General features: G+C 42.3%; 1 protein-coding gene across 1 annotated transcript in view; it reads right to left on the minus strand.

Annotated features, from left to right (window-relative positions):
* npepps (aminopeptidase puromycin sensitive) overlaps nt 1-20,468 on the minus strand; it is a 136,016-nt gene extending 115,548 nt beyond the window's left edge. Inside the window, exon 1 of the mRNA XM_078424846.1 lies at nt 20,139-20,468. Within this exon, the coding sequence (XP_078280972.1) occupies nt 20,139-20,432 (294 nt within the window). The 5' untranslated portion in view covers nt 20,433-20,468. The remainder of the gene's footprint in view (nt 1-20,138) is intronic.
* Nucleotides 20,469-23,937: the final 3,469 nt, after the last annotated feature.

Consider the following 23,937-nt stretch of genomic DNA (forward strand, 5'->3'; position numbering starts at 1 on the left):
TCTTTAACATAGGTCACTGGATTACTAATTTAGTGACATAACTGTTGTCCCGATAAGCTCTTTGAATACAAGCCGCTTAATGTTCAATTTTGCTTGATAATCGCTTCTGTAATACATCTTGGGATGCTTTACTATCTTATTAAACAAATATATAATTAAGTTTACTGACACCCAACATTCCCCACCTCCAGCCCCACCCCTCCCCCCCAAATCTCAAACAGCACAGATAGAGAAATTAAACTGGTCATTGATTTCCATTCCAGCATCTTATTTTGCATCAAATAGCTGCTACATTCATTGACGTTATTATATTTAAAGTACAAGTATTATTTGTTGACATTTCATTTTAAAATTATCAGTGTGTGAAAAAATTGGACAAATCACAACAAAAGACATGTATTTTTGCAACCTCTTCCTTGACCTCAAAGTGACAAAGCATTTTACATGAAAAAAAAACTTTTTGCATCTAGTCAATGATTCATGACCATTCTCCTAGCTTTAGCCAGTTTGGGGAATGTTTCTCCACATTTTCAACCTGAATTTCTTAACATACTGATTGACATCAGTCTTTACATTAATATGTGAACAGTTTAACCAACATTCCTGATGCACTATTCCTTCATTTCAACCAGAGACATTGATCAAAAATAGACAAAATGCAATCAATTTTGGGCGAAAATTACATTGAATGGCTGAGCAATTCATGCAGAATAAAGACAAACTACAAGTATGTAGCCTGAAATGAGCGATATCCGGAACAGGAATTTCAAATGAAATTATAAATTGAAAATTGGAAACAAAAATACCAAATGAATAAGAAATTATTTGAAACAGAGGAAGGACGACAAAATGAATTGGAGATTAAATGTTGCAAAATATTATTGATTTTCTACTTCTTCAAAAACTACATGTCTTTTTCTCCATAGTCTGTCATTCACGAGGCACGATCAACCTGCCCGCAGGCCCTTCATCACCCTGCGTGGCTCGGCCGCAGCACTTTACATCGCCCGGTGGGGGCTCAGGACTCTCATCGCCCTGCGTGGCTCGGCCGCGGCATTTTCCATCGCCCGGTGGGGGCTCAGGACTTTCATCGGCCTGCTCGGCTCGACCCTGGGACTTTCCATCGCCCGGTGGGGGCTTCAAGGGGTTGGGAGCCTCGATCGCCTCGTGGCGCCACGGGAGAAGAACGAGGAGGAGATAAGACTTTGCCTTCCATCACAGTGAGGGTATGCCTAGAGCAATCACTGTGATGGCTGTTTTGTGTAAAAAATTGTATCTGTGTGTCTTGTGTTCTTTAATGTCTACTGCCGGACCCTGACGTGAGAGGACGCTGGCGTTGATTATTCGCCGCTTTTCCGTCAGGATAGTTTGTCTGTTTGTCTGTTTGTTTCTATGTTAATTGTATTTGTAAAGCGCTTTGTGCATGTGTTAAGGCGCTATATAAAATAAATATATTATTATTATTATTATTCATCACTCATTTACTCTGACCACTTGTACACATACATTGTTACATTGATTACAGTATTCCAACAAGTAACAGGTGAAAATTCCAATGATCTAAATTATATGTAGTTTCCAGGCTGGCGATAAACATCGACCTGCTACATACTGTACATACAATAACTAGTCATGGAGATTTACACACGATGCCACTGTTGGGAAAGAAAGCACAATGGTGCCAGTGTTACTCAATAAATCAAGCTGCAGATGTTAGAAACTGGAGTAAAATCAAACTGCGGGAGGCATCAGTAGGTTAACCACCACCCAGAGAAGCAAAGGGATGATCAACTTTTCAGGTTGGTGTTGGAAGAAGATTGCCAGTGTAAAGAGGGCATAGTGAGAGTAAAAGGTGGAATTAGGCAAAGTGGGAGATAGACATATGGAGCCACGTTTGGGGCGAGGGGAGTTAGGGAAGGTAGAGACAGAGGCCGGAATGAGATAAAAGAATCACATAAGGGTGGAATGGCGGCGCTGCCATAGCAGCTGCGGCTTACCTGCGGTCCATTTGTCTTTGTGTTTTTGTTGTTTTTTTTGTCTTAATTGTAGTTGTGATGTCGTGTTTTTGTGTTTGTGTACTATGTGTGTATGTGGGGGGTGGGGGGAGGGGGGGAACTGTAAAATTGTAAATAGGTGTCCCTTCCGAACGGAGACCCGACCTTTGAGTTCTGGGTCGGGTCTCCGTTCCTGCTGCGGCCTACCATCGGCCCAACTCCTGGAGCTGTCGGCCTCCAGGGCTCCGGTTCGCAGAGCCCGCGGACCGGACTTACCATCAGCGGAGCCGGCCGTCTTCGGAGGCTGCGGGAGCAGCTGCGACTCGCCTTAGGCTCGGGCCGCGTGGATGCCGACATCAGGAGCTCCGGCAGCGGCAGCGTGTTCGCCCGCCCCGGATCGCGGGGCTTGGGTCGCGGACATTTCACCGTCCGGCGCGGCATAAAATAGGCCGCGGGATATTTCTCTGCTGGGCGGGGGCTTCAATGTCGGGAGCCACGACCGCCCCGACGTGCAGCAACAGCGGCAGCAGCAGCGTGTTCGCCCGCCCCGGATCGGACTTATCATCGGCGGAGCCGGCCGTCTTCGGAGGCTGCGGGAGCGGCTGCGACTCGCCTTAGGCTCGGCCCGCTGCGGACCGTCCGGCGCGGCCTGCAACCACAACAACCTGACCGCGGGAGAGGACAGCAGGAGAAGGGAAAAGACATTGTGGCCTTCCATCACAGTGAGGAGAGGACTGGAGGAGACTCACTGTGATGGATGTTTTCTTGATGGATGTTTCTTTTGTGTGTTTTGGGGGTTGTGTAATTTTAATGCCTATTTTGATGCTTTTGTTGTTGGACTGTGGGTGACTGAATTTCGTCCAATTTGGATGACAATAAAGCTATCTTGAATGATGGTGGGGAGGGGATAGGAAAGATGTGCCAATGTAGAAGAAATCCAACTGGATTAGTATGTGGGTGATGGGTAGATGGAACGATGTGGGGCTCGTAACAAATCTTAGTATAGTTGGGGTACGGAAGGGGGGAAGAGAAGAAAGAGGAATGTTAAAGGCGAACAATGGAAGAACAAATCTACGTGGACCAGTAGGAGTGGGAAAGAAACAGTAGGCGCGGTATATCTGAAATCGGAAAATTCAAAGTTCATGTCATTGGGTTGTAAGCACAAAGATATGCATTCAGTTAACGTTTAGCCTCACTAAGGCAGTGAAGGCTTCCATGGACAGAGATTAGTGTAAAAATATGGGGGAATTAAAATGATATGCAACTAGAATCTCAAGATGCCCATTGTGAACAAAGACCAGATGTTTCGCAAAGTCACGTTTGGTCTAGCTGACGTAGGGGAGCTTCAAATGCAATAGATAATATTGGAGGATGTGCCTGTGAATCTGCCTCACCTGGAAGAGCTGTTTGGATCCTGGGATGCTGGTGCAGGAGGTAGGAACATGTGGTACACCGCCTATGGTTACAGTGAAAATTGCCAGGTGATGGATCAGATTGGCATTTCTAACAGTCTGAAGAAGGGTCTCGACCCGAAACGTCACCCATTCCTTCTCTCCCGAGATGCTGCCTGACCTGCTGAGTTACTCCAGCATTTTGTGAATAAAGGCATTTCTAACATAATCATTGTAACTGAGTAAACGAAAAATACATCTCCGATTTGGAGGGGAAACAATATATCCATAAAGTCAAAACAATACTGGATTAAATTAGCTATTCATTGCTCCAAATTCCAGGTGCTGCAAGTTACCTAAACGTCAAGTAGTATCTTTGAAGTATCTCCAATATCTACTAAACCTTAATATGCCTATATTTGTTGAGGAATACCACTTTAAGAGGTACTTGTGTATGTACAAAATATGAGGTATACTGTATGGAACACTATTTATCTATTTCTTGGGATGTCGCCAATATTAAAAGTTAACTTGAATGATTTTGTTACAATGGTCTTTACATGATTAATGTTTCTGCAAATTTAATTCCAGAACAAAAAAAAATGAAATGCCATAGTTTACCATACTTCAGTGAGTAACCACGATAATACAACAACAGGCTATGCCAGGCTACAAATGCATAACACGGTATACAAATGAGCTCCCATGACATGATTAAATTCAGGCATCCTATGTGCATACATACATTTGTTCCTACAACTGTCAGAACTAGTGTTCTCTCTGCCTCCTTTTGGTAATTGAAGATAGACATAAAAAGCTGGAGTAACTCAGCAGGACAGGCAGCATCTCTGGAGAGAAGGAATGGGTGACGTTTATTGTCGAGCCCCATCTTCAAACTTCTCCAGTCTGAGAAAGGGTCCCGACCCGAAACATCACCCATTCTTTCTCTCCAGAGATGCTGCCTGTCCCACTGAGTTCCTCCAGCTTTTTGTGTCTATCTTCAGTTTAAACCAGCATCTGCAGTTCCTTCCTACACAATTTTAGTAATTGTTCTTTAAGCAGACTTTTACTGCCATTTATTACAAAACTGTAAGATTTGTGTATTGAGAGATTCGGATATTTTTCAACTTGTGGGCAAATTCCGCTCACACGATTGTAGAAACAGAACCTATGTCTTACCTATCCTCAGGAATTTCCTTTACAAAACATTAACCACTAAGTGCAGTCTAATTTTTAGATATAGCTCGTGGGATAGCTAAAGTGGCCATTTTTCAAATGACGAAAGTGCCGAATAATAAACAAACTGTAATGTAGTATATAATCACAACACTCAGAAATACTTCCAAATCATTTCAGTATACTGTGCTCGAAGTCTGCAAATAAAAAGGCAACCAATATACACTGTTGAGCTCCCAATACAGCAATGATGTTTTTTTTTGGTTAATGTTGACCATTGAGCAGAGCACAAGACCATATACTCAAAACAGGGCATATATCCTAAAGCAACTTATAGTCCAATTAAGCAGCATGCTGAGTATGAAATTAGATCCAATATGAAAACTTATTGATATTAAAAGAGCATATAAATTGAACTAAGAAGATGATAGCCCACAGTATCCAAGAGAAGGTACTAGTGTGATATCTTGAGCTCAGACACAGAATAACAAGTTAACTCACTGCTGACCGGAACATGAGTGCACAGCTGTACTGTGGTTTATTCAATCATTTACAATCCTCCAACCAAAGGTGGCGCTATTACAACTAGCAGGTTGGCTGGATGGCAGAATGGGAAAAGAGTGGCAATAAAGGGGGCTTTTTCTGGTTGGCTGCCAGTGACTTAGTACTTGGGGTCGGTGCTGGAGCCGTTACACTTCACATTGTATATCAATGATTTGGATGAGGGATTTGAAGGCTTTGTGGCCACGTTTGCAGATGATACGAAGATAGGTAGAGGGGCAGGTAGTGCAGAGAAAGCAGGGACTTGGACATGTTGGGAGAGTGGACAAAGAGGTGGCAAATGGCATGCAGTGTCACAAAGTGTGGAGTCATGCATTTTGGTAGTAGGAATAAAGGCGTGGACTATTTGTCTAATGGGGTGAGAATTCAGAAATCGGAGGTGCAAAGGGACTTGAGAGTTCTGGTGCAGGATTCCCAAAAAGTTAATTTGCAAGCTGAATCGGTAGTAAGGAAGACAAATGCAATGCTAGCATTTATTTTGAGAATGTGAGAATATAAAAACAGGGATGTAATGCTGAGGCTTTAAAAGGCACTGGTCAGATGGCATTTGCAGCATTGCAGTTTTGAACCCCATATCTGAGGAAGGATGTGCTGGCATTGGAGAGGGTCCAGAGGAGGTTTACAAGAATGATTGGGTTAACATATGATGAGCTTTTGACGACACTGGGTCTGTACTCACTGTAGTATAGAAGGATGGGGTGTGACCTCATTGCAACTTACCGAATGGTGAAAGGCCTGGATAGAATGGATGGGGCAGGATGTTTCCATTAGTGGGAGAGTCTAGGACGAGATGCCGTAGCTTCAGAATAAAAGGACGCACCTTTAAAAAGGTGACGAGGAGGAATTTCTTTAGTCAGAGAGTGGTGAAACTGGGGAATTCATTGCCACAGAAGGCTGTAGAGGCCAAGTCAATGGATATTTTTAAGTCCGAAATTGATATTCTCAATTAGTACAGGTGTCAGGGGTTTATGGAGAGGAGGCAGGAGAATGGGGTTAAGAGGAAAGATAGATCACCCATGAATGAATGGCAGAGTAGACTTGATGGGCTGAGCTGCCAATTCTGCTCCTATAACTTATGAACTTAAGCAGAGTAATTTGAAACTGTACGAATTAAAGAAATAAATTGAAATATAACTCCGAAAATCAGCACTGCAGGCATAAAATCTGTAAAGTAAACAAATGCAATCATAATAGGCCCATTGAATACAAACCAAATTATTGATAAATTTGTTCCAGATGCTAGTTTCTTACACAGATAAAGTTTAGGGCAGGGGAACACTGCAGAATTTATATTAGTTAAATTGATTACGGAATTATGGGAATAGAAATAATGGGAGCTTTACTCGCTGCACCGTTCAAAAGATTATTGAGCATTTTATAATCATGAATAGTTGAACAAACTTGGATTTACACGAGAGCTTTTTATATCCTCTGAGGGTACCAAAGCACTTCGTAAGACTATATTTCAGAATAATTGCCTAAGAAATAAGAGCAGACTTATTCCAAATGGATACTTGCTGCATCGGCACTCAATAAGCCCATAGCTGATCTGATCAATATTGCTTTAATGAATGGAATGAAGGGAAGTAGTTAATTTGAACATACTCAGGGCATGGAAATAATGATGAGGTAATGTATAGATTATTTGTTTTACACTTTCAACTCCTCCAACCAGGTTCAATCCTGATCTCCAGTGGCTTCTGTGTGGAATTTGCAAGCTTCCTCTAATAACTTGGATTTTCCTTTAGGTGCATTGATTCATCAGAATCCTAAAGTACAGGAATTTAGATTATTTGGGGCCTGCGCGATGAAATCTTACGGGGGGGGGGGGGGAGGCAAAGAGAAATTGAAGGGAATGGAAGGAGAATAAAATGAGATCAGGGAAGGGTTGGTATAAATGAGTGCTTGATGGTCAGTATGGACATGGTTCGGGTTAATTTTGTGCTAATTGATTGACTGACTGGTCAAACAGAAAATTAAATCCGATGTGCGTAAATGGACAGTATGCATAAGGAAAAGAATACTGTCTTGATAACAAAAATTAGTAATCACTTTATCAAGATCCAAGTGTGAAGGAAATGTGTGCCAAAATAGAGGTTAAAAATCAACGACCTGGAGAAAACCTGACTATTGTGAGATCTTAAAGTATTTTAATATTCCACAGGAGAGTTTTAAAAAGTGAGAGGTCAATGACAATAAACTAGTGAACTTCCATGACATTAGTCATGATGAATGGAAAGATGTGCAGGGATTAGAGGATCATCAGTGTTTGAAGGAGAACCAACAGGTCACTGGTTGCACTAAAAAAAAAAATCTATTTTGGAATCTTGACAAAGGTTAGAAATATTTCATAACTCTTGCTTATTATATGAAACAAGCGCCTTTATGTCTCACACTAAATCTTCCAAGCATAGCAGATTAGAATTCAGGACAAGCATGGAACTGTGAGGTGCAGCAGCGTTTAAAAACATGGACAAGTAATCCAGAAACATGAACTAACGGAAATCAGAGTTCAAATTCCATCTCTGCAACCATGGAATTTAAACGCGGGAATGTGGAAAAGCATCAGTCACAGAAGTGATTACCACAAAAACTGCCAGTTTCTCAATAAAAAACCCGATCATTAATTCCCATCAGGAATGGAAATCTGCTGTCCTTACAATATCTGGCCTGTGTAATTCCTGATGCATTCCATCTAGTTGACATTTAAATACTCTCCTAAATGAACAGCAAACCACTTGATTGTAATCTCCTGCTACACTCAGTGAAAGAAGAAAAATTGTTAAACCACTTGCCTTTGATCAAGACATGAAATTCAGACCCCCACAAACTCAAGGCCGACTAAGATGCAAATGCGCCTCATAAACATCTTGGGACAGTTTAAATTGGATGAGTATTCGTACTCATTGGAATCTTACTCTACAAGCAGTGCCTTAACCTTTCTTCACAAACTCTAGGTATGTCCTATCTTACTGGCAGGACAGATCCACCAGAAGGGGTAGTACAGTTGAGGGGGAGCAGTTCTTGGTACCCTCAACATTAACTCCAGCAGCTGCGTCTTGTGGCATCATGACAACATAGACATGAAAACGTTCTCCTAATTACCAGCACATCGATGACCCTCAACTGTTTAACCAGAGCTCCTGCATGTTGAACCACACTTGGAAGAACATGAAATTGAAAAGTTACAGAATGTCCTTTGGGTGGGTATGTTTGGTTGGGTGGGGGAGAAGATTGTCAAAATCTATCACCGAGTAACCCGGTAACACCAGTGCTCAATCTCTGCAGTATCCAGTTGGCAAACCAGGCCAGCAGGAGAACATGGATCAACACGAGGATTAAATGTATTTACATTCAACATTAACAAATTTCCCATGAAATTTCTGACCATGAAAGCACTGGTTGACTTAACCACCACAGAGGTGGCACAATCCCATCTTTACATCAAAGACACCCTTAATCGGGCTGTGTGTAACATCGAATGGGAAACATTAACAGATTCGAGCACTCAAAACTGGGCAAATATCCAACTCTACCATTATTATCAAGCCAATCAATCAGTCTTAATCCAGAAGTGTAAAAGTGGATACCAGGGGCAGCAGACATGCCAAAAGATGATGTTGCCAGACCAGTGAAGCGATACCACAGCACCATGTGCATGCCTGCACTCGACAGCAAGAACAGCACAATGGCACGCTTTGGACAATAACCAAGTAATCCCATATCCCAATGATCGATTGATTTACATTCCAGTTTTTCCAATCAATAGAAAAGTGTTGAAATAGTCACATACACTGGTCTCAAGCATTACTTGCTCACCAATAACCTACTCCTCACTGCCCAGTTTAGGAATTACCTAGACCTAGGAGGTAAAAGTGACTCCCATTAACATCAAGGCAACATTTGGCCAAGTAGGCATCAAAAAGGTCTGGTAAAACTGCAGCACGTGGGAATCAAGTGGAAAATATCTTGCACAAAGCGAGATGTCTGTGGCTGTTGGAATTCAATTGCCACATCCCATCACTGCTGGAGTTCCACGGGACAGTGTTATAGGCCCAACCATTTTCTATTGTCCCATCAATGACCTTCCATTTCTCTCACAAGGTCAGCGGTGGGGATGCTCGCTCACAATTACACAGCATTTAATTCTATTTATAACTTCTTAGCAAATGAAACAGCCCATGCCTGCATGTAACAAGAGCTAGTGGGCGGCACGGTAGCGCAGCGGTAGAGTTGCTGCTTTTCAGCGAATGCAGCGCCGGAGACTCAGGTTCGATCCTGACTACGGGTGCTGCACTGTAAGGAGTTTGTACGTTCTCCCCGTGACCTGCGTGGGTTTTCTCCGAGATCTTCGGTTTCCTCCCACACTCCAAAGACGTACAGGTATGTAGGTTAATTGGCTGGGTAAAATGTTTTTTAAAAAATTGTCCCTAGTGGGGTGTAGGATAGTGTTAATGTACGGGGATCGCTGGGCGGCACGGACTTGGAGGGCCGAAAAGGCCTGTTTCCGGCTGTATGTATATGATATGATATGATATGATAAACAACATTTAGACATCAACCGATAAGTGACGTTAGGTTCATGCCACAAAAGTGTCAGGCAATAACCATCTCCAACAAGGTCAACAAGAAGTTTGAAGAAGGGCATCACCCATTCCTTCTCTCCAGAGATGCTGCTTGTCCCACTGAGTTACTCCAGCTTTTTTGGTCTATCGAAGGTCAACAAGAATGTCTAAACGCTTACCGCAAGTGATCATCATCAAGCTCCCCATCAAGAGCATCCTGGGGACTCGCCAATAACCAGAAACCCAATTGGATTAACTAAATAAAGTGGTTATACGTGCTGGTCAGAGTCTGGATATACTTTGGCAAGTGACTCACTTCCTGACATCCTACAAGTGTGGAATGTGATGAAATATTCTTCATGCCTGCTGAGTGCAACTCAAGAACTGGACACAATCCAAGATAACGCACACCACATGACTGGCAGCTCATCAACCTCACTAAACATTCATTTCCATCCATCACCAGCATATTGTGATTGCATTGTACACAATCTACAACACGCAGTCATTACTTACCTAGGCTAATCAAACAGCACCTCCCAAGCACATGACCGCTACCACAGAAAAGGGCCGCAGTTGTGTGGGAATACCACCAGTAGCAGGCTCCTCTCCAAATCACACCCTATCTTGACTGGGAAATACATTATCATGCTTCATTGGTGCTCCCTACCCAATAACACTGCAGGAGTACTGTCAAGAGAAGGACCACAGTGGTTCAAGATGGCAGTTCACCAACATCTTCCCAAACGAATAAGGAATTGATAATTTCGGACTCACCTGCAATGTTCCAATGTAAAAAAAATTAAAAAGCCATCTTCATGTGATTGCTGTGCAAGATAACTAAACCAAATCAACAAATTTAAATTAGTTACAAGGGAGGAAAGAGAGTGGGAGAAGAATAATGAAGTTTTCTCCACAAAATGACGAGGGGGTGGGGAACTAAAGAAATATTATATTGGTTTACCAGGTGACAAAACAATGTTTACATATATATAATTTTGTTTCCATTATATATGTTTACATAAAAATCATTACTGAAACAGTGTGACACAGGAATAAGCATTGTGAACTAAATTCATTTCACCAGCAAATTTCAAAATTTTGAATAATTTCCGGGTAAATCAGTTCAGTTAAAGTTACGGGGACCATTTGAAAGAGAACATGAATGAGTCATGAGCTTGGAAGAATACGTTTTCAATGTCCAAAGACCTATTTTCTTTGGATGAAAAAGGCCCGTAAATAAAGATTTTCAATTGCAATTGGCTGCATTATGCACTGCAACAATAATGTTCATTGTAGCATACCACAGAAAATAACAACATGGAAAGAACCCACGACCCATCAAATCTACAGAAGAACTCTCTAGCTAGTCCCACTCCCCCAAACTCTCCCCAAGATCTAGAAAATTTCTTTTTTCAGATCTTTAACCTGCTCCTGTTCGAGCACTACAATCAAATCCACAATTACCTCCCCGGTTACTGCATTCCAATCCACTTGTTACAACAAATTCACCTCTAACAATTTTTGCTTCTTTTGGCAATCTTAAGTCTATATCCCTTGTTTTTGACATTATTTCCAAAGATAACAATTTCTATCCATTCTGCCTGTACCCGTCATTATTTTAAATACTTCTATCAACTCTCCTTGCAACTTCCTCTATTCCGAGGAGAACAACCCCAAACATTCCCCATCTATCCACAAAAGTCCTTCACCTCTAGAATCATTTTGGTAAAACCCTACTGCATGCTCACTAGTCTTCACATCTTTCCAAAATGTGAAGTCCTGAACTGAGCAAAGTATTCCAGCAGTGGCTAAACCAGTGTTAACAAAGTTCCACCATGACTAATACTTGATGCCTCTATTTATAAAACCCTCGGCCCAACTTGCTTTTGTCAAACCTCTTGCTCAACCTACAAAGCATTATGCACACCTACAACCAGATCTTTGCCTTGTCGTACTCCTTTCAGCATTGTACTCTAGCTTATGCTGCCTCTTCCCTTTCTTCCTCTCAAAATGTATCAATTAAAATTTCTCAACATTGTTTCATCTGGCATGAAACCACCAATTCCTCCAGCACGTTGCCCATTTACTCTTGATGTCTATTACTATTCTCCTCACAGTTCATTATGATTGTCTGCATGCATTTGGCAACTATACCCGTTATAACCAAGTTCAGTAATTGTACACGTTAACGAAAGCCGAGTTGCAACCACAATCCCCCCCCCCCCCCCCCCGTCTAAAGGAACTCTCACTTGTGCCCACTATTTCCCGTTACTTAACCAATTTTCCATACATGCTGCTCTGTCTCTCTCTCCCTCCACGGGCTTCACTGTTGATGACAAACTCATCATGTGGCATTTTACTAAATATCTTCTAGCTGTCAATATATACCACGACAACTGCATTGGCCCTTCTCGTTACTTTATTTAAAGTTCTGTTTAGTTAGAATTCGCTTTTCCTTCATCAAATCCATGCTAGCTTTCCCCAATCAATCCCACACGTCCATTCTTACCAGTTTCTGGAACTTTCCCCACCACTGTAGTTAAACTAACTTATTAGTAGTTATTGAATTTATCTCTACACTATTTTGAACAAGAGTATATTTTCAAACTTTGCAGACTTCGCGTACCACTATTGAATCTGGATGTTTGGAAAATTGTGGACAAGACATTTCCAATTTCTCTCCTCACCTCCCGAAGCAACCTTTGCTTGCATTCGATATGCTCTATTTCAGTGCTTCTTAAACTAGTGAATGGTTCACCCAAGTGTGAATGAAACTAGAGGGGTGCATGAAGGGTGAATGACTTAATATATATAAAATTATACACAAGGGAGAAGAAAACGAAAATTACCAAAAAAACATAAGAAAAATTAGTCGAGGGCGAATGAAATTTTGTGATAAAGACTCAAGGGTGAATGAGTTTAAGAAGCACTGCTCTATTTGCCTCACTTTTTATTTTACATCCCATCTGAACTTACTGGAATCAGAATGGTTTTAATTTCTGTTAGCAACTTGGCATTAGTCTGTGCTTTTTTTCCTTCTGCTTTTGGTCATCCATAGAGTTCTGACTTTCATTTCAGGTGAATGCACCTAAATTATAGCTGAAACATCTTCATTCTTTAATTACAGGAAAACATCAAATCATTGTCCCTCTGCACTATAAAATTCATAATTCCTTCACTTACTTCTACACCTATTCCACTTACAAAGTCTCTGTAACCATGAGAGACACTTCGAAGATAGACACAAAATGCTGGAGTCACTGAGCGGGACAGGCAGCATCTCTGGAGAGAAGGAATGGGTGACGTTTTGGGTCGAGACCCTCAGTCTGAAGAAGGGTCTCGACCCGAAATATCACCCATTCCTTCTCTCCAGAGATGCTGCCTGCCCTGCTGAGTTACTCAAGCATTTTGTGTCTATCTTCAATTTAAACCAGCATCTGCAGTTCTTTCCGACACATCTTAGACACTTCCCTTGATATCAAAGCAACACACGTCCAAAAGTCTTTCTTGAATATAAAATAATGGTTTTCTACATTAAAAGACAGTCAACTCAGGTTTGTTCTGTTTCCGTGCCAAGGCCATCAAGCAAGAGCAGTTTTAACTGATTAATAACATTGAAGCCGTGATGGTTTCATGAGGAAAATCATCATATCATATATCATCACATCATATATATATATACAGCCGGAAACAGGCCTTTTTTCGGCCCACCAAGTCCGTGCTGCCCAGCGATCCCCGTACATTAACACTATCCTACACCCACTAGGGACAATTTTTTTTACATTTACCCAGCCAATTAACCTACATACCTGTACATCTTTGGAGTGTGGGAGGAAACCGAAGATCTCGGAGAAAACCCACGCAGGTCACGGGGAGAACGTACAAACTCCTTACAGTGCAGCACCCGTAGTCAGGATCGAACCTGAGTCTCCGGCACTGCATTCGCTGTAAAGCAGCAACTCTACCGCTGCGCTACCGTGCCGCCTCAAAATCAATCTCAAAAGTTTAAACATTCCCTGTGAATGATCACTGTGTTTTTTTAAATGACAACTTTGCTCTACAATTCATAGTGAAAGTACTATTTTTGTTTTGCTTGGCAGGCTCTCCGGGTGCTTTCCAAAGTGAAACCTTTGAATTCCAAATTATTTGCTCTATTCCCTTCCCAACGATTTTCTTGTCTCAGGAACTCCTGCCACTCCTATCAAGGTCTGCTTCAATAGCTATCATTAACTAAAGAACTTTACATACTTTACATCAAAAATCACTTCTTACAGCACAGATGTTACCCAAAATCGAACAAACTACTTTAGTGCTTTATTCTTAGAATTATTATGAGTCAAATGTGGAAATATTGAAGCTGACATCATTTACCCATTTATCAGCACCCTTGTGGGGTCACGACCTTTCAGTTAAAGACAACCAATAATTAAACAGTCAACTTTGCTATACTTTGGTTAAGTTGCACTTGGTGCACTGTGCATGGTTCTGATTGCCACACTAAAGAAAGGATCCATTAGTGCTGGAGAGGGGGCAGAGGAGATTCACCAGAGCATACACTAGACTGGAGTGCTTTAGTAATGGAAAGAGCTGGATAAACTCTGCTTGCTTTTCCTGGAGTAAAGAGGCTGAGGGGAGAGTTCACAGGTGTATAAGATTACGATGGGCATAGACAGCAGACAAAATCTTTTCTCCATGGCAAGACATAGGTTTAAGATGAGAGCAAGGAGTTTAAAGAGGGCCAGAGGTAGTTTTTATACACAGTGTGGCTGAGTTTTAGAATGTACTACCAGAGCAGGTGATTCAATCACTCCGTAGGCATTTGGATAGACATAGAAACACCCTTAATCTGAAAATTGGATCAGTGCCCATGGACAAGAGGCCAGAGTAGATGGGCAAAAAAGGACAGCATGGACCAGTTTCAGTTTCTTTATGATAACACACTCAGCGCCATTAATCATATCATATCATATCATATATATACAGCCGGAAACAGGCCTTTTCGGCCCTCCAAGTCCGTGCCGCCCAACGATCCCCGTACATTAACACTATCCTACACCCACTAGGGACAATTTTTACATTTACCCAGCCAATTAACCTACAAAAATGCTGCATATGTTGCTGGTGGACATACACAATAGCAAAAAGTATATTACATAAATATATTCAGAGCTGCCATATCTCCAGACAAACACAAACAACCAAATCTACTCCTAAAGACGCAAGTTATTAATATTCAAATTAGAAAACTGCATCTAAATAAATTACAAAGACAATGCTCACATGGTAAAATTTCCAGTGATCACTTAATGACTGCTGGTTGCTTTTATTTATACCCACCCTTTGCCTCAATAGAAGGCTACATTCAGCTTTTGCCCCAACAAAAATTTATAAGCTTCATCTCAATTCCTTCAAATATATATATTTTTTTAATTTGTTTTGCTAATCCAAAAATTGCCGTCCACATTTGAAAACTGTGGTTGCAAAGGTTCCCAATGATTCTCCTCTTCAATTTAACTGAATTTGGTCTCACTTTGAAAACTCCGCTCACTTCCTTCAAATAAAAGATGCAATGACTACAATTACCAAAGGATCCACTGTTCCTGTCCTCCTGCGACAAGAACAATCCAATTCCCATTCTGCACAACTGTTCTCCCAAGCTTTCTCTTATAATCTGCACTCTGTTGCTACTTTTGGGAATATAATTTTTTACAATTACAACAGATTCCTCACCAATCATGTGCTGCTCTTTAACCTCCTGTGCATTTCTCACTCTCTCCATTGGGCTTTCCATAGTCTTCTAGTCCGGTCCCTAAATTCCATTTACCCAGAATAAACTCTCCCCAGCCAGCATTTCCAACTATGAGTAATAGGCAGTATGCAACATTCTCATTTCTATCCCCTCTTCCTTGCTTTCTTTCTTTTGATCAAATGACTACTTTCCAAACCACAGCTTTTGAAATGTTTCAGGAAGACAACTGGATCCATCGCATTTTCCATGCCTATGCCCTGTCTGACCCAATCTCCCTCTTCCACTATCACCAGACCATAACTTACTCTTTCTGTTCCTGTATTGATTGCAACTTTCCCCACTTTAGCCAGGAGTAGCAGACCCCCAACTCATCTTTTTGTCCCCCTTTTCTGAGCTCAATCAAACAGTTCAATTCTAGGGCTATCTGTGACTCCGTTATTTCTAGTGTGACCTTAGTGCTTGACCCTAGACAGTTAGAGTGAGACAACTCAGGAAATATATCTCATCCCTTCCTACCCCAACCACACCCTCCCCTGCAACCACAGGAGATGCAACATCTGTCCCTATACCTCCTCCCTCGACTCTGTCCAGGGACCCCAACAGTCCTTTCATGTTAGGCAGAATTTCACTTGCACCTCCTCCAACCTCATCTACTATATCCATTGTTCAAGATGTGGACTATTATACATCGGCAAGACCAAATGTAGACTGGGCAATCGTTTCACTGAACACCTGCGCTCATTCCACCTGGACCTACCATTCCCACACTGATCTTTCTGTCCTAGGTCTCCTCCATCGTCAGAGTGAGGCTAAACACAAATTGGAGGAACAGCATCTCATATTTCACTTGGGCAGCTTACAGCGCAGTAGTATGAATATTGATTTCTCTAACCAAGTAACCCCGGCATTCCCTCTCCCTCTCCATCCCTCCCCCACCCAAGTCACACCAACTTCTCATATTCACCCAATAACAGCTAACAATGGCCTGTTTCCTGTATCATCATTACTCTTTTGCATATCTTTCATTCATTGTTCTTTATCTCTCGACATCATCATCTACATCTCTCCCTTTCCCATGATTTTCAGTCTGAAGAAGGGTCTCGATGCGAGACATCACCCATTCCTTCTCTCCAGAGATGCTGCTTGTCCCACTGAGCTACTCCAGCTTTGTGTCTATATTCGATTTAAACCAGCATCTGCAGTTCCTTCCTACACAAATATATCTTACACTTCGGCTGCATGTATTCTAACTCTGCTTCAACAGTTAGTCCAAAACTGCTTCCATATTTTCAAATTTTAAAAGCCCAAGCAGCAAATTAGTCTGTTTTCTTAGTTGCTCACTGGCATATTGGCTTAAAATTCATCCTTTTAATTTTCTAACATAGATCTACTAATAACCATAAAACATTTCCTTTGAATTCTGAACAATAATTAGTTGTGACAAAGGCAAAACTTTGCATCATTTCATTCCACTCATAATCAAAGCATAGAGGCCTTTCATATTATTCTAGCCATGTCAACTGATTGAAAGATCTATCCATTATTTTCATTCCACATTTAGTTCTTCATATCCGAGTTACTATTGACATTGTTTCCACTGGCCTTCCAGCCACAGGACACTCCAGCTCAAAACAACTCAAAGTAAAAATGATTCTTGTCCCCTCTGGCTTCAATGCCAATCACTTTATATTTATATTGCCTGCTTTTGAATTGTTCTGTACTGGAAACAATCACAATACCTCTATAACATCACTTCTCCAGGGTGCAATACCACCAAACAGTGCATCATGAAGGCACAGCAGGTTGAGAATGCAATCTACATAACTTATAGAATCTTAGTCGTTATTTATAAAGAGGCAAAGATTCAAACAAGATTGTTGCAGAGAACCAACACCATTTCAACCACTGCAAGAATATTACTTCCAATTCTGGTCAAGAGAACATTGAAGAGAACATGCAAAAAGACGTAGCTGTGCCGAATGAAAATGTTCCTTGTCCCCCAGGGAAGAAGGACAGTAATTCCACAAATAGGAGAGAGAAGGTGGAATTATCCTTAGTTGAGGCATGATTTGGATGCATGCAACACACAAAGGGTCTAGGCTGTGTGAATAAAAATGAACATTTTCCATTGGCAGAAGGTTAAGAAGCAGAGGACCTATTGAAAATAAATGGCAAAAGGAATAGCGTTGACATGAAAGAAGATTTTCATTCAGTACTTATGATATGGAATTCACTGCCTTAGAGTCAATCATTGCTTTCAAAAGTGAATTGGATAGATACTTGAGAGCAGCAAAAATTAAAGCATCATGGGACTAATTAAATTTTCCTTCAAGAGAACTATTTCCTTCCTCAGAAAATTATAAAACAAGTGTTTTTTGTGTAAAGCTCTGCTTATTCTCATGTTCAAACTGAGGGAGAATTTAGTGAAGAAAGCCTGCTCAAGGAAACATTATTTTAAAAATACTGGTACCTATCTGATAACTCACCTAAAATGTCTATATTTCACCCACATATAATAACCCGTAGAGAAAACATCTGCGGGTTATTTAAAGTCAGAGCAATCACATTCCAGTTACGACCTTAAAACATGCTTCTGTTGACATTGAGAAAAAAAAAACAGAGACCTAAACCTCACTACAAGAGCCATCACCCAAATACAACCACATTCTTAAGTGGAATGATAAAACTTTGAGTTCAATTTGCCAAAACTTCAAAGGAAAGTGAGCAGTAATTTCCAAGCATGTATGTCCCTGCCAAAGAAAAGTGACTCAAGACACAAAGGAAAACAAACATGAGCTCTGATGATAGATCATAAACCAAAATTAGCTTGATTTCTCTCTCCACAGGTACTGCATGACCCAAGTACTTCCACCATCTTTATTTTTATTTTGTCTTTTCATCTACAATATTCTGCATTTTGACTTTAGTCCTCTCTTGCAAGGACTTCCATATTTTAATTTCAGGACTATTACATCTTCTCAAAGGTTTCCTTGATGTGGTAATTTGTACATTCTGCACATCTGAACATGTATGGAAACAAAAAGCACAGAATTTCTATGACAAATGTAATTATCACCTGACCTGCTTCCTGTGAATTTAATTTCCAATATTCTAAATGGAAAAGTACATCCCGGGATGTATTTCTCTAAGTTAATAAACCTAATGTTCCTGATCTATTTACTGCCTACTTCAGCCAGTTGGCTAGTTCAGTCCCTTCTAGAATTCTCAGATCTAAATGCACTCTAGTGTGGTGAAAGCATACACTTGGCTTACTTGCGGACACACATTTAGGTCACATTATCAAACTGGAACAAAAAGCATTGTATGGATCACAACTCCCTTGGTGAGTATTCCCAACAGTTAACTTTGTGGTCTATTAATAATATTAAATGTCCAACACAGTGCCTTTGAACAAAGTGTCAAGTGACAAATACAAACTTGTGAAAATGCTCCCAAATAGCAACAGGCTGCAGAAGGCACTTCTTTACAAATATGAACAGGGGCATGGAAGATCTAAAAGAATATAGACAACCATTCTTAAATCAAGCCCAGAAAAGGGTCAAGTAACAAGAACAACTTTACATTCGCAACTAAATACCAAGAAACAGCCAACATGAACGGGCTGAGAATGGTTTGGTGTTGTCAGTGGTGAAATATCCGATTCGCACCACAAGATCCAAGCACTATACACACATCTCTTGGCGAGTTCAATTAGAACAGAATCCAGATTCAGATTTTTTTTTTTTTTAAACTGGTTCTATATTTTTGCAAAGTATTCGAAAGACAACCTAAACAAAACTAAGGTAAACGTCAATGAAAGAGCAATAAGTCGTAACAGTTGCCCAGATAGATAGATATACAAGAAACAGATATTGGCTGGCATCCAATGCTTTGTGCACACGGAAATACCTTAGCTGATATTTTACATGCAAAATCAAAGAACATTTCAAAACGTAACGTTTGTGACATTATATATAACCCATAAACGCCACTGAGTGATAAAATATGAGATTTGCGTCTTTTAAGACCCAAGAACATTCACGTCGAACGATGAAATAGCCCTTTATTTAAACACACAAAAATTAAACTCTAGATTGTTGCTGTCAATGGCAACAGTGTGAACACGGCGCCTGCGCCTCGGACACTGGAGGATAGTGAGCGACAGATTCAACATTCCTCGCAAGATGTGTGTATTCTCTCTCTCTCTCCGTTTACTTTGCACAGCCTTCACTCTGTAATTTTCCAGTCTTGCCTTTTATTGCAAAGAACTGTAGTAGTACGAGAAGGGGGCGGGGAGCACCAGCATTCCGTACAGATCTAGCCCATGCTTTAATCTTAATATATTTCTTTCAACCCCCCCCCCAAAAAAAAGCATCCTCCTCTCGCAATCACAGGGAGAATAAAAAATAAATACTCAGGATGCAAGCCAGGACTAATTGTTTCCTCGACCCACCCCCTTAATTCAGAGTTGGCCTGAGAATAGTGGAAGGTTTAAAAGCACCACTCCCCATGCGACTACAGGTAAAGGCCCGGGGCTGTAACAGAGCCCTCAGCACCGGGCTGCTTCCTCATCCGCGCCCCAGGGTTTTTGAGGTGAATTTAAGGCCTTTAAGGCAGTTGCTGACCCCCACGGGCTGCAAGGTAAATTAGATTGTGTTCCTCACTCTCTCACTTGTGCAAGGGGCGGCCTTTCTCTTACCTCCACCGACGCTTCCAGCTTGCCTTCGAAAGTGAAGTCGACGAGGTCGGGCTTCAAGCACAGCGCGTAGTTCTCCGGGCTCACGTCGGTGGGGAGTCGCTCGAAAGGTCTCTTGGCCGGCATTTTGTCTGTGGCTGTGCTGATGCCGAGAAGCCTCTTCTTGCCGTTAGCCCAGTTGCCGAGTGCGGGAGTAGCGGATCTGGCTCGGGCCCCGAGGACGCGGCCTCTCCAGCAGCCGGAGGTGGTGAGCAGGCGGCGATAAACGAGAACCGCGGCGGACCCGCCGAGCAACATCAATGAAGCTGACAAACTGGCCGCCTCCCACTCCTCCTACCCTACCCCACCTCCTCCTCCTCCCCCTCCCCCTCCCCCTCCTCCCGCCGTCGCCGTCCTTGCGTGCGCGCCTCCGCGGCGTGCATGTGTGTGTGCGCGCCTCCGCGGCGTGCGTGTGTGTGTGTGCGCGCCTCCGCGGCGTGCGTGTGTGTGTGCGCGCCTCCGCGGCGTGCGTGTGTGTGTGTGTGTGCGCGCCTCCGCGGCGTGCGTGTGTGTGTGCGCGCCTCCGCGGTGTGCGTGTGTGCGTGCACGCGAGGCCAAGGAGAGCGGGCGGGACGTGCCCCCCCTCCCGGGCACGAGCATGCGCGGGCCGACCGCCGACGTCACGGCGCAGCCCCTCCTCCCCCTCCTCCTCCCCCTCCTCTCTCAGCTGGGTCCCGCGACGGACGGCCGGGTGCGCATGCGCGGCGGGAGCAGTGTGAGGCCGGCCGGACGGACGGACGAAGGGTTCATCCTTGTGCGTCGTCCTTTTTCCCCATTTAAAAAACGACGATGAGCCTGAATAATGAAGACACCTGCCAGGTTGAAGAAAAACCCTACTTGCATCAAATAGTAATCACCTGTGGGAGTCAGGAAATGAAGGTAGCAAGGAACACCACACAGAATGTAGTGAGAAAATAAGTTCTCGGGGCAGAATTAGGCCATTTGGCCCATCGAGTCCAATAGACAATAGGTGCAGGAGGAGGCCATTCGGCCCTTCGAGCCAGCACCGCCATTCAATGTGATCATGGCTGATCATTCTCAATCAGTACCTCGTTCCTGCCTTCTCTCCATACGCCCTGACTCCGCTATCCTTATGAGCTCTATCTAGCTCTCTCTTGAATACATTCAGAGAATTGTCTACTCCGCCATTCAATCATGGCAGATCTACTATCTTTCCCTCTCCTAGAAACATACTAAATAGAAGCAGGAGTAGGCCATTTCCTGTGTGATCTTGGTCTGATCTGTTCTCAAACCAAGCTGTGATGCAACCACAGTATGGTTTCTATAGTGCATCTGGAAACACACTGAATTTCCTCAGTCTCCTGAGGGAATGGTGGCATTGGTTTGCTTTCTTGGCTGTCACTTCAATATGAGAATCTGAGTCAGGGCCTTCAGGAGAGAGGGGAGGCTAGGGTTCTACAAAAATGTAACTCATGGCATTACTTGCACATGACATGCAAATCATACGCCAGCTGTCTCTATTGCAAGCAATCCTAGGTTTTTTAAGCCATTTATATCCAGCCCACCTGCCCTGAGATGTATAGAATTGTCATACTTACGATTTCTGGGCTGACCTTGGTCATTTATTTAAAATTGGACACTCAACATGTGTTGCAGTTTTAAGCCACAAATACCGCAAATCATCGACCTGTTGGCTTCAGTGTTATCTGCCCAATTTAGTCTTGTGTACTCTTGTCTGGAAAGTTATCAACTATACAAGACATCTGCCAATATTTTATTCTAAAGTGTAAATACATTTTTTGTTTCCTTGGTTGTTGTAACATGGAAGACTTATCAGTTTTATTCACTTTTCAGTTTTATTAGAATACCATAAGCTCTGCACTGCTTATACCCAGCTTTAAAAAACTTAGTGATGCTGTTAGAAATTTTAAGTCATGTTGAAACACATGAGACAATTAGTACAAAAAAAGATAGATTTTGGTATATATATACCACCTGTTCACCCTTGAGGCTCTGCCATCATCCAACCCTTGTCAGTGCTGTTACCCAGTTTTTTGATTAATTGACTCAAAGATACAGCATGGGAACAGGCCTCTTTGCCCACCAAGTCCACGCCGACCATTGATCGATCACCCGTTCACACTGGTTCGATGTTATCCTACTTACACATCCATCCCCTACACACTAGGGGCAATATAGAGGCCCATGAAACCACATGTCTTTGGGCTGTGGGAGGAAACCAGAGCACACAGAAGAAACCCACGCGGGGATCCAGGGAGAACATGCAAATTCAACAAATTCCACACAATCGATCCTAAGGTCAGGATCGAACCTGGGTTTCTGGCGCTGTGAGGCCGTGGCTCTACCAGCTGTGCCATAGTACTGCAATCATATATAATAAATTTATAATAATAATACATTTTATTTGTCATATGTAGATTGGCACAGGGTCAACGGTACAATGAAATGTATTTGACAAGACAACGGGTCACCTCAGCAGTAATATTCCAAGGATAAATAAGATTTTAAAAATTACATTAGAAAGGTATAAAGACAATATTAAAAATAGGTAAAAAGACAATATTAAAAATAATCAACATATATGATTTGAAATGAGTTTATGAGTTCAGAAGCCTGATGGTACGCGCAGCCATACTCTTAAGTTTGGTGGTACACGCAGCCATACGCCTGGGTGGCTGTGGTCCTTGATGATGCTGCGTGCCTTCCGCAGGCACCGCCAGTAGAAAATGTCCTGAATGGCCGGGAGACAGTTGCCAGTGATGTGCTGTGCCGTCTTCACCACTCTCTAGTGATTTGTGGCTGTGGGCAGAACAGCTCCCGTACCAGACTGTAATGCTGCCCATCAGCAGGCTCTCAATGGTGCATCTGTAGAAGTTTGTGAGGATGCTGGCGTTCATGCCAAATTTCCTGAGTCTTCTCAGGAAAAAGAACCGCTGGTGGGCCTTCTTTGTTATTGTGTCCGTGTGCAGTGTCTAGGAAAGGTCCTCACCAGGAAATGTGCACACCGAGGAACTTAAAGCTGCTGACACTTTCAACCTCAGCATCACCGATGTGGATGGGGAGGTGTCCACTCCCCCGCTGTCTCCTGCAGTCCACGATCATCTCTTTAGTTTTGCTGACATGTGACATGTAAGCAACGTCTATTAGTCAACTGCAAAATGCCAGTGTTTCTTAATTTCCTCATTAATGCAAGCTTTGGCAGTTATCCAATGATAAGTAGAACTAGTTCCACTTATGAATAACAAACTGTATTTAACCATGTCAAAACTAAACTAAGAATTCAGAAAAAAAACTTTGATTATGATTTCACAAGTACTTTTAAAACACAGTGTCATTGAAAGGAAATATACAGCATAAATTTGTCCAATGCAGGAGACCTTCCCATTCTTCAAATAATATGGTGGGATTTTTTTTTTAAAGCTCCACCAGAGAGCAGAGATAGATTTAGGTGTATGTACACCACCTGTTCATCCTCGAGGGTTCTACATCAAGGCATTGGCTAAACAAGGAAAGACTCAAATGCTGGAGAATGCTCTTGCGTCTGAAGAAGGGCCTCGACCCCGAAACAGCACCCATCCTTGTTCTCCAGAGATGCTACCTGACCCGCTGAGTTACTCCAGCGTTTTGTATCTTTCCATGGTAAACTGGCATCTGCAGTTCCTTGTTTCTAGTTAAACTCCAACATTGATGTATTCTCTCTGCATTAAAAACAAATTCTAACTAATATTTAGGACTCCAGATTATTCATCTAAGGTTATTAGAGTGTGAGAATTGCTGGTAA

The sequence above is a fragment of the Rhinoraja longicauda genome, chromosome 29 (genome assembly GCF_053455715.1).
Source record: "Rhinoraja longicauda isolate Sanriku21f chromosome 29, sRhiLon1.1, whole genome shotgun sequence".
In the NCBI taxonomy this organism is placed as follows: Eukaryota; Metazoa; Chordata; class Chondrichthyes; order Rajiformes; family Arhynchobatidae; genus Rhinoraja; species Rhinoraja longicauda.